The sequence below is a fragment of the Nilaparvata lugens genome, chromosome 9 (genome assembly GCF_014356525.2).
Source record: "Nilaparvata lugens isolate BPH chromosome 9, ASM1435652v1, whole genome shotgun sequence".
Taxonomy (NCBI): domain Eukaryota; kingdom Metazoa; phylum Arthropoda; class Insecta; order Hemiptera; family Delphacidae; genus Nilaparvata; species Nilaparvata lugens.
Window position 1 is genome coordinate 24,740,327 of NC_052512.1, and position 12,905 is coordinate 24,753,231.

At 33.3% G+C, this 12,905-nt stretch overlaps 1 protein-coding gene across 1 annotated transcript in view; it reads left to right on the top strand.

Moving 5' to 3' along the window:
- The window catches only part of LOC111056207, a gene marked incomplete in the record, with an annotated part of 336,828 nt that overhangs the window by 273,252 nt on the left and 50,671 nt on the right, over positions 1-12,905 (top strand). The window contains 4 exon segments of the mRNA XM_039435672.1: positions 3,083-3,137; positions 4,211-4,360; positions 5,200-5,368; positions 12,409-12,583. Coding sequence (XP_039291606.1) covers positions 3,083-3,137; positions 4,211-4,360; positions 5,200-5,368; positions 12,409-12,583 — 549 coding nt within the window.

Genomic DNA, 12,905 nt, shown 5'->3' on the forward strand with positions numbered 1-12,905 from the left:
CAAATTTACGGGGCACATCTGATATTGTAGTGGGGGGTATCAAGTACTTATCTAAGATCTGTCGTCCTCGAGTCCGGTGTCCAAAGGGTGATGGGTGAGGATGAAGGGTGATGGCCTCCATCCATCGGGCTAGTGGCATCAGATCGAAGATCGTCTTTCAGCCCTGCACGGCAATGTCAGATGTCCGATATCACCGGCCATCTCGGTCGGCGAATTCGTAAGCCCTCATTTGACAGCAAGGCATATTTACAGCACGATCCTCAAATGAGTATTCAAGAATACACACACACAAAAAAAAACCTGCAACACAAGTCACAACTACTTAGTAATGCTAGAATAAATAACATACTAAATATTGTATTCAATGAATGATTTCTCAAGAAATCATCTAATGAATACAATACATACAATTTACATTAAATATGAAATTAGAGGAATATTATAGGTTTTAATTGTAGAATTTGAAATCTATAATGAATGGGATTATGAAAAGAAATTACTAGTTTGATAAATATGCTTCTGATATCTATCAAAATAACTTTTCTGGTAGCAAAATTAATAGAGGACCAGGTAGGCTGAGTCCTGAATACAACTCGTCCTACCAAAACAATAGGTAATGCGAATAATTGCAAAATCAAATAGTGAATAATTGTTATTTTTATTGTTGAATTAATTGTGATGTAAGTTTCAAAATACATAAGTTGAATGTGATGCCAAATGTAAAGACTTTCAAATTGTGAAGAAACAAATTCAAAAAAAATAATGATTTTGTATTCAAAATTTTGAATATTATTCAATGTCCTGAAATGACAAACTCTTTGATTGCCTTTGTAGGCACAGCTCATAAGTAATATAAATCTATATAAGTAAATGAACAATAGCAGTATGAATGATAATGAATGAATGAAAATAGACAGATGAATGAATAAGAATGGATGATATTACAAATTTATGATGAATATACAATTACTCAACCTGAGTATCTTGAGGATGTCGAAAGCTGTCGAAGATTGTAGGCATTTGTAAGAAATGCTCCGGCAATGGAAATCATCATCACCATACCAGCCAGAGAGTGGGAGGGTATACGTAACCCCAAAGTGGAATGCTAAATTGCACAGTCGACCAAGTGAGTGGGAGGGTATATGGAACCCCAAAGTGGATGCAATTTCGACTGTCAATAGAGACTGCAGACCTTTATCGGTAGATTCGATCGTAGGTAGAATTGTAGAACAGATTCGGTAGCAGATTGATTCGAGAGATGTAGAGAGAGATTGATTGAGTTTCCCAAAATCCAAACTGTGGACAGAGGAAAAGAAAATACCCTACGGTAAGAAAATATGTTGACTGTAGCAACAGCGCTCTGAACTACACAGAGTTCAGAGTACAAAGAGTTTGAAAACAAGAATATGAAATAAAGATTTGAAGAAACATCAAGCAATCTTGATGATCTTGGAATTTTGCAGAAATGCAATGGAATCAAAATTCTAAATTGACATCTTTTAAAAAAGATTGAAATAGATGAACAATGTAAAATTGGAAAGAGCTTTAAACTAAATTCTAAAAATTGAGTTCAGAAAAACGTGTTCAAATTGAAAGTGAGGTTACACCTACCAGAAGTTTGAGATTCAAACACAATCCGTGAAGACATACAAGTTGTTTGATTGAATTAGGCCAATATCAATCGCAAATATGCCAATGAAACATAAAAGTACTGAATATTCAGCTGGAATAAATTCAAATTCGAAAATTGAAACAAGAGCTGGCCAATTACCACATTCCGGAATCGAGTTGAAAACAAAGAAGCAGCACACCAGCGCCACACAAACCGAGTGGAGCAAAACCTACCTACAACGGTTTCCGCAAGTGAGAAATGCAAGAATAAAGATACAAAACACAAATATTATTCAAAAGCAAGTGAAAAAGGACAAATTTGAAATTAATCAAATAATACTAGACAACAAATTGAAATTATTACAAAGATACAAATATTGAAAACAATGCAGACCAAATCTGCCAAACGTTGGCTATACTGGCAACTCGCTAAGTTCGAAGATCAAGGATGATGCAAATTGAGTTTCAACATAGTTAAAAGAATGATGAACAGTTAATGTAAAACCAGTGAGTATCCCAAACTTTACTCACACTTACAAAATTCCAGAGATATAAATGACTGTATCAATAAAAAATAGGAATTTACTCCATTTAGTATCACTTCCTTTTACATTAGTATATTGTCATACATCTCAGATGTGAGACTACAAAATTCAGTTATAAAATATTTGAAAACGAAGAATTGTTAAATCAGGGGTTGTTACCTGTAATATCAAAATTATTAAAATAAAGACAATACAACAATACTATAAAATATTCATTACTCACCCTTAAATGGGTTTCGACTGTCACTAATCCATAGCCTATGATAATAATAAAGTGCAGCAGTCAACCGCTCTGAATGAAAATGTGTGTGTGTGGTGTGTGTGTGTGTGTGTGGTGTGTGTTGTGTGTGTGTGTGTGTGTGTGTGTGGTGTGTGTGTGTTGTGTGTGTGTGTGTGGTGTGTGTGGTGTGTGTGTGTGTGTGTGTGTGTGTGTGTGTGTGTGGTGTGTGTGTGTTGTGTGTGTGTGTGTGTGTGTGTGTGTGTGTGTGTGTGTGTGGTGTTGTGTGTGTGTGTGTGTGTGTGTGTGTGTGTGTTGTGTGTGTGTGTGGTGTGTGTGTGTGTGTGTGGTGTTGTGTGTGTGTGTGTGTGTGTTGGAAAGGAGTACTTCCCTTACCTATGGCAATAGGGCAAGGAAAGTAAAAAGATTAGGTACCAGGTAAACATCTTACCGTGGCTATTCATTTGATAATCTTGGAATGTATTATCATGGTTGACTCACTCACTTTTTTAACTCCATTCATTCATACAATAAGTACATCATCAAAATTATAGGGATAGGAAAAATAAGCTAATCCTGTGCTATCCCTCTCTCAAATTTAGATAAGGTCACCCATAGTCCGAAATAGAATAATAAATAACTTATTTGAAAGAATTTATCCATACTCAATGACTGGATAATAATAAATTGTCCTTTTGTTTCTTTGCAGATGGCTTGATATGGGTTGAAGATGCTGATCCTAACGAAAGTAAATTGGAATTGAGGTGGGTTCAATAAGAGAGGAATAACTGCTGATTCTGCTCCCTTTAACAATATTGAAATAAGCTCTGGAAAGTGCAAAATCCTTCGCTGAGATATTCCTGTGTAAATTGATCAAAAATTTGATTTTATCCCGAATTATATTTGAAAAGAAGACGAGCACAGTTGCAACACCATTATCAATCTGCAGTGAATTAATATTATCTGAGAGTTTCAACACTTAGGGCCAGTCTCATCAAATTTTTGGTTGAGATGTTGAATTCAGTTGGCTCAATGACAGACAACTCTATTATGTTTCCTCATTTGAGCTTCGACCTCCCAACCTACTTCCAATGTGAGTTTTTGAAATAGAGATGCGTCCCATGTTATTTAAATAGATTACTTTAAGTCTAGGGAGTTATTTGTTTTTTAGTCCTGCAAGAGCGGAAAGTGACACTATATCATTATGTTCAGGGAGTAACTAAGTACTTTAAACAGATGGTGGAGAGGAAAAATTCCCAATATCATTCTAGCATCATAATAAAAACTATTTTCAACTTTTGCAACTGTGGGAAATTCTGATTTGATGTCCTCTATATACGATTCTAGGATAGGCAACAAACACATGATGATTATACTGTGCCTTTTCTTCATCATAATCCATATCATATGCAATCTTCAGTTTATATTTTCATTGAATACCTAGACTAAATATTCTGCAGCTAAGGGCCGGTTTCCGAGCTTGGGATTTAGTAAGTTCTAGACTTTAAACAGCTGGAGTCAGAAAATTATTGGCTTTATAAAACGGGGTGTAGTCGCCCAGATCGATGACCGGATTTTACATTTTAAGTTATGTTGTAGAAGGAAACATTGTCACCAATAATGTGAATTATAAAAACTATTTGATTTGCAGTTTCTATAATATTGTAGGTGGAGGAAGAATGTTGTGTACATCATGAGTAAAACATGCTTTTCTCCCTCAGGAAGATATTTTTGGCCTTGGCTCAGCCTCGAGCATCAAACTTTCCCCTCAGGGAGAAAACAATGTATTTTTCACTCTAGATAATATACAAATAACTATTCATGAATGATTTTGCAGCGATTTTAGGAAAGATACAGATGACTACCGTTTGGAATCATGGCCTTTGATGAAATGCACCACTATTGCTCCGCCAACAACGAAAAGGGGCTTTCTCTTAAAATTTGGGACAGCGTGGGAGGATGAAGTTAAAGTAACTGAAGATAGAGTGTGAGTAGTGAAGACTTGAAAGTTCAACACCTGACCAATAGGAAGCGAGGGGTGTGGCCTAGAGCTCTGCCCCTTTACCTCCCTACACACCTCTACTAGTGTGAGTAGTGATCTCCATGTAAAAGCCAACATAACAGTTCCCTTGCTCCTCATCTTCTTTGTACCCATTTCAGTCAGCCACTCAATCAATGGAATATGGGAACTGTATAGGAACAGCTAATTTCTCTCCTCCCCCCCTCACAACAACAATAGACGACATTGCGAACTCATCAGATGCATTATAAAAATATTAATTTTTGTTAATCAACTGGGATCAACTCTTATTATTCGACAACCATGTACACATCTGTTATAGTTCTCATTTGAAATTTTTGTGTGATTGACTATATTTTATTCTCTTCAATTTTTCTTTTCATTATATTATATTTGATAATCTGTCCTTTTAAGGGCCGGTTTCCAAACTTGGGATTTTGCTAGGTTCCAGACTTCAAACACCTGTAGTCAGAAAATTGGCTTTATAGAACAGGGTGAAGTCACAGTTTTTATGATAATCTTTATTTTCTCATTTCTTTAATTGGAAACGTTTCTCCTCGATGAGATGAAACATTCATAAATAATTCAAAATATCTGAAACTTTACACTATTTTCTCTTTAATTTTTTTGTGTTCATTTTTCAATTTGATTCGAATGTGGACTACAACTATGCCCATTCTGGAAATCCAATTTTCTGACTTCAGCTGTTTTGAGTTCAGAACTTAAATCCAAGCTTAGAAACCGGCCCCAAGTGTTCTTATCAAGGTTGATATTATCTGATCATGTTTGTATGTTCTTGTTTAAAGGATCTGCAAACAACTTGTCCCACAAAAAAAAAATGAACATTATGATATTCAAGTGTATGGTCTCACATACCTTTTCTCAGGGTATACAGACTGGAAAAAATTGGATTTTTGGAGCAATAATTTATTCCAAGGACAAGCACAAGATGTTTGGGTCTGCATGAGAAATGATGTGAGACTTTAATATTCATTCCATGAATTTATTCATTTATAAATTAATTAATCAAATAGAACCATCTACACAGCGGCATAACGTACACCCCCCCCCCGCTGCCTCCATGGCGCGGGGGGCCCGGGTCCCTAGGAGGCCTGGGTTAGGGCCCGAAATGATAATTATATATTGCATACTCTAATAAGAGGAATTGAATTAATGATCATGAAGTAACTTTTGATAAAAAAGCAGAAGTTTTATTATGGAAAATGACAGGTTTCATTTATTGTGTATGAAGAAATATGCAATAGAACAATGTTATCAGTCTGGTTATAAATTAATATCAAGAGAATACACATAGAAAATAATAAATAAGGCAAGAAAGAAAAACAATCATTGCTCAAATCTACCCATAATAATATTATAGTCCCATTGACAAAGCTTCAATAATTGTGTGCTGGTAGTGAGCTTATTGAAAAATTAGGAATGTTGTTTGTTTACAAATCATTAAGATTTATACATCTGTTGAGACAATCCAGACTGAGACTATTCAAACCACTTACTTGTAGATAAGATTTATTTCTTTTCTCTCTGATTCAAACAAAAATTGTCAGAATGGTTCTAAAGTAGGTCGTTATTTCTATTTACTATCTTTAAGTAAGCATTGGAGGAAAGAAATTATTTTCCCATGAATTCCTGAACATATTATATACCATAATATAGTGTGGCAGGGGTGCCGTAAATATAAATACTATATAATAGCTTTATTTTTTATATAGCATTATTTCATTTGCAATTCCCATCCGCAATCAGTGGTTCAGTTACTCTCAAATTGAGTTTATATTTTATTTCCCCAACTAAGCTATGTAATTCACTCATGAAAGATGTACGTTCACATTAGAGTTTAATGCTTGGGATTGAGTGAGAAGGGGGCTGGAGAAAGGTGGTAAAATTTTAGAAAAGGGGTCTGGAATTTTTCTTGTGAGGGTCTGGTTTGGAAATGTTACGCTACTGCATCTACATTATTTAGTCCAAGTGATAAAATCAGCAACATTCCGAATGAAATAAATGTATGTGTGTCTGGATACATGAATATTGACACATAATCTAATTCTGATTCTTACCACTCAACTAACTTAACTCATGTTCAATTCTAACAATTCTAATTCTTAACTTAAGAACGGCTCACAGAACGGCTTAAATGATGTCTATGAATTTGAACCGTGTCTGAAAATAGATTCCTATGTGGCCACATTGAAGCAGCTGTTGTGGTGTTCCCAAATTTCAGCCTCTATCACTTGAAAACAAAGTTTCTACATTTCATGCAGGCTGGCCAGTATTTAAAACTCCAAACATAGTAAAGATTATGATGTAGGGGTTTTGGGGAAGGCTGATGAGGGTTTGAGTTGAATTTCATTACACCAAAACAATCTGACATAATCAAAAATCATCCCCTATTTTTGTAAACTGTGAGATCTTGGGGTAGTTTTTTGGAAAATTTTTGTATTTTCTATTGTTGATTCTTGAAGAAGACAGAATGCTGAATACAGTGAAATGGAGAAAAAAAACAAAATCCTTTGTTGTTGAGATATCAGAAAATTCTTTTTGTCATTCAATTCTACTCATTGAGAGAATTTTCATTTTCATAAATTTATGATCATTGGTTAGGGGGTGGTTCACTAAATAAGGGTAGTTTTTTTTTAATTCTCTGTTTGAGGCAATTTTTGTTTATTTTTTTGGAAATGTTGGAAAGTGATTAGTAGATGAAAATTTATATATTTTTTTCAATGGTTGCTGAGGGTTGAAATCTTTAGGAGTTGACCATTTTTAAAATTTCAAATATCTGATTTCTCAAAAAAAATTTCTCCATAAAATAGAGCATCATAGCTGATCAAGGATCCAGGATGGAAAAAATTTTCCCAACCCCCAAGCCAGAATTTTGAAAAAAATGGTAATTTCTCATAGATAGTTAAATGATTTTTTTCTACTAGATTTCTTTTTCACATCTAAAGAGATGAAAAATGTATTTGAACTTTTGTTCTAAAATCATCCCCTACTGAGTTGTTGAGAACTTTATTTACATTAAAAACCACTTCCGAATTGGAGTGTTTTTTCAAAATCATTTTCTGTATTATAAGTTGAGCTTCAAAATTATTGGTGAGCTAGAACATTTCAAGCATAACAAGATGATGAAGCACAGAAGATATAATATTCAAGTACTGCATGATTATAAATTTAATTCAAAATGTAATGATATTTCTAGTATTCACTCTACTATCTTGTGAATGCCACTTATATATAAACTTCACAGTTTTGCATAAATATTTTATTTTAGTTCATTGTAGGTTTGTGGTAATATTAGAAAAAATATATTATAATACATATTTATGCTTGAAGTGGAGAAACACATGAAATTTGAAATTTCCAATACAATTACCAAAAACTGATTATTATTGAAATGTATGTAATGGTTCATAGATTTCTTTTCGCTTTCAATTTACAAGGTTTATTTGAGTGGTATCGATCTATTTCTGGCAATAACGTTTTGATTGAATGAATGAACAATTACGTTGAATTAAATAAAATGAATAAAACTAATAAAAACACTCCAACCTTAAGTTCAAATTCAGTCTCTCAACTCTCAGATTGAACTATATATATATTTATAGGAATTGTTGAAAATAAATAAATTTCAAAACAGAAAAAACAACTAATAATGTAAAAAAAATAATAATACTGTTCAGTTTTTGGGAACTTCAGTATCTGTGTTTAAGGGAGAACAAAAAAATAGTACAGGTCATTTAAATAAGTGAAGTAAGGAATGTCAACAGAACCAGCCTTGAGACTGCTCACCCCCCCCCCCATCATGGTCTGTTTGTACAGAATAAGAAAGATAGAAGTTCAATATAAATAGGCTGTAGTTGATTTGAATATTCTACTAATAACAATACTATTTATAGTACAATGGTGTACATTGTTGTTCTAATATAAATAAAAACTCATTATATAATAACTGTTTTAATTTTTTGGGTGCTATGAATTGAAACGAATTTTATTCTGATAGAATAATACAATAGATTATTATGGAATATATTACATATACAGAGTATAGTAAGATGCTATAAATATTCAAGTTAATTATATGTAACAATTATACATGATAGTGGGTATTATCACCATTACCGATTTAATACTTTTTAATGATTATGAACATTTCCAATGTCAATCCATAATCAATGTCAATGTCATTTCCATCATCAATATTCATATTCAGCTTGCTGCAAAGAGGAGATTGAAATAATTCCGAAGTCTTTAAAATTGAAATAGTTATGAAAATTCGAAGTTATAGTTTGTTACCTCATGCTTAAGGAAAAACTCATATGTAAAAATGTTAGAGATTTCAAGAGACACAAGCAATACAGATATACAGATATAATTGTTATTTTATCCTCTTTCTTTTCGAAACTTTTCCTATTTAAAATCTTCTTATTTGCTATCTGATTTTCCCCACTTTTCTTTATTCTCTTTCCCACATATTGAATACTGTTAGGCCTACACAGGTTCTTTTTCCTCATATCCATATCCACTATACATGGAATCAACAAATCCATCTTTGATTGAAATTGTTATCATATTAATTTCCTTCAGTAGCTTGTCTATTTTTTTTTTAAATTCATTTTTTCGCTTTTTATCAGCAGTGAAGTGATTGAGTTTATTGAAAAATACTTATTTTTGAAGCCTTCTATTATTCAATATTTATCTCTCATATTTATCACATTTTATTGTCATTTCTTGCTTCATTTTTTCTTGTTATCTCTGCATATTTTGTATTGTATTGTTTGAAGTAGTGTGACTAAACGTGTCTAGTCTTGTCTTGACTAACTGGTGTGTGCCCAGCCTTGAGGAATATGTGGATGTGGACAAATATTTGAAATCCACTCAATAACTATTGTTAGGTCATGGAATGAAAACTCATGATATAATTATCACTAAAAATATCAACTCCACCCACACCAATCTTTTTATATTGAGCGAGCCATTTCTGTATATATGTTCATATCTTTTATATTTTTATATCTGGTCATTTATGTTCAATGGATCTCGAAAACGGGTGTAACGATTTCCACAAGATTTGGAACATAGTAGATTTATGATATAAAAACTCGATTGCACTAGGTATCGGCATCCTTGGAAAAACTGGCTGAATGACATTAAAAGGATAATTCATCCTTGGCTGAAACAGCTGAGACTTTTTTCATCTGTGAATAGTAAAAAGTGAGAGAGTGATTCTGTGGAAAATCAAAATATCGCATCCCCGAAATTCGTGAGCTGACGTATAGCCAGCTGTAAAATATAAACACAATCATTTTAGAGAATTGTGTTCTGTTCATCAATGGATAAAAAATATCGGGGCACTGAGCTTCCCTCGTTATTTATTTATTGATAAACATAACTCAATTCTTTAAAATTATTAGGGAAGGACTAACAGGCATATCCCAAAACTGTTTTTCCCCAAATTTCGATTTATACACTATAAATATTCCAAAAAGTAGGTTATGTTCCATACACTCGAATTGAGGTCAAAAATTCAATCCGAATATTTGAAAACATAAAAGTTCTAATTCAGATTGTTTAGCCTACATACCAAATTGAATAACAAAATAACACTCACCAATCACTTAGACCTGTAAAATAATTATAAACTTAGAATATTCTGATATATTATACCATATCATGTCAACAAATCAGGTTATTTTGATCTAGTCAATTAAAATTTCTAGATTTCTCGCGAGATATGGTATACAGCTGATCTCCCACACAGGTACATGCATCATCTGTTATCGACAGACAACAAAATCATCTCTGTTTGTCCAGGGATGAATCATCCTTCCTATGTTCCCCAGCAAAATTTTCATGCAAGATTTCCTTGTGCAAGATACAGAGTGGCCCAAATACCTAATAGGTCTGGTTCATTTTTCAGTGAAGGAATGGCCAATTTCTATATTCAGAGAAATTATAAAAAATTCTTGATCTTGAATTTCACAACAGAATCTCCTCTTTTTGTTGCTGAGAACGATTAATGGGAGAATATGATTATTATGTAAGATTGGATTGTTGAAAAAATCAATTACTTGATCAATCAGCTTTAAATTTTGAACACGTGTACTTGGACAGCAAATTAACATTTGAGTGTCAAAGATGTTGAAGCAACAGAATAATATTTGAAGAGTAATTTTGCATTTCAATTGACATCCCAAATGGAACCTGCTGTTAAATTATTATTGTAAGAGAAATATTTAGCAGTATTCATAATTTTTATCAACTACAGTAGAGCTCCAATTATCTGAATTAATGGGAACCGGGACCCATTTGGATAATCAAATATTTCAATAATTGGAGTTTTTTTTTCAAATTTCCATTTGATAGAAAAAAGCTATGTTTTTATATTGCACTATTTTTGTATTGAATTAAATGAAAGAAACATTATATTTTGACATGTGACATGTGTTGTGCCTACACTGACTTTGCGGAGGGAAGGACAATAGTTAGCAAACGCACAAACACTGGCTTTATGGAGGGAAGAATAATAGCGCACTTAAGACTTTTTTTGGACATTCTTTTTTCTGAAAGTGATTCAGATAATGGGCTATTCAGATAGTCAAAGCTCGGAGAATTGGAGTTCTAATGTATGTATGATTAAAAGCTGCAGCTTTAAAGACAACATTGTAACAGTTCTTGAGCGAGTTCTCCAACAGAGGGGGTCACTAGTTCATATGGGTAGAAAAAAGATAGATTTTTTACTGTATATTATTATAATATTCTTGAATTGGGATTTTCATTTTGAATTGAAAAAACTGTATAACAGTAATTGATGGAGCCTCATTCAATCATTGATGAAAAATAAATTTGGAGGGATCTCATTATAAGATTATTCCACAATATGTGATACAATCGACCCATTCATTTATAGATTCATAGATATAATATAATTCTAAACTTATTATGAATTTTATGGGAAAGGAACAACAGCTTTTATGCTGATATCAGCTGCATGAAAAATAATACTGGGAGGGAAATTATGGAGTAGGCCCTACTGCAGTATCACACAGAAATGATATAACCCTTTCTCCTCTCTGAGAAGTGACTACACTAGTGTGCGCTTTAAAAGAAATTGTGTTTTCTCATAAAATTGAAAAGATAGCAGAGCAGAGCAAGCCGATGTACTGGTAATTGGCTAATTGCCAATATTACTGTGACTTGTTTTTATGCTGTTGAATGTTGATGTGGAATGATAATAACAGTGGAGGAAGAGAAGGAGGAGACAACAGAATAACTACTTTGGTGGAGGGATTTGTGAATTAGCAGGGAAGGCCTGTCAATGGTGCTGATCTCTCATGGCAAATTGAAGAACTAACTTCTAGTCACCCACTTTACCCCCCTCCACACCGACTCATCATTGTTGGTCACCCATTTAACGCAACATTAATGCGTCCTCTGCTCTTCTCTGTGGCAAGCGACCGAGCGTGCTACTATCTTGCGGCAGTCTGCCGAACTTCTACGACAAACAAACCGTTACACTGAGTGGTCATTATTTCAGTCAAGTCATGCATTACTTCTGGAATCTATCACGTCTACAGATTAAATCGGATCTTGTTGAAAAAATTGCATTGGATAAAATATTTAATTTAGCAATGTGTTAAAATAGCATGTGTTTTTGAATTTCAAATATTCCTTCCAAAAACCTAGGGAAATTTTTGAACTTGCTTTGAAGAATTTTATTATGTTTCCAATGATGTATAATATGTAAATTTCCGTCCATAAATAATGGTGCTATATGTTCCGAAAGGTAACATTGATCTTATGGGACATTCAATCCAATATGGCGAAAGATGACACGCACTTTAATTAATGCAGCTTCAATATAAGACACGCATTCTTAACTCTAATTCTGTCTATTCATATTGGCATTGGAGTTCCAAGGCTGCAAACTGCTTATCATTAAGTTTTAATCAGAAAAGTCATCACAAATAAATAACAATATTTCTTGTCTGTTTGCACAGGAGGTAATATTCTATAGAGTGATAAACTATATGGTATTGCCAGATGAGATTGCAAGCATATACCATACTGAAGGCATACATATTGGTTATCTCAATCTCCCAGATAGTAGTAAGAATGTGGAGGTGCGTGAAACAAAGTTCCTTCATCCAGATCGGTTCCATGCTTTGAAATATGGTAAGTTCAAAGAATGCCTCACCATACATTATTTCAATTCTGATTTCATTATATTGAGGTCCACGTTATAATGGCAGTGAAGAAAGATAGGAGAACAGCCGATCCTCTGGCTTGGCAATATAGTAACTGGCTTGGCCTATAGTAACTGTTCATTCTTGTTTATTCTCGTTCATTTTATTAAGTGAGAAATTATAATTTTCAATGATTTGATGATTGGTTTTAATAAGATGGAATATTTTGTTAATTAATTATATTAGTTTTACATTGTTGAAAGACAATTTGGCAATAGAGCAAAGCGAGAAAGAGATAGTGCTACCTCTTT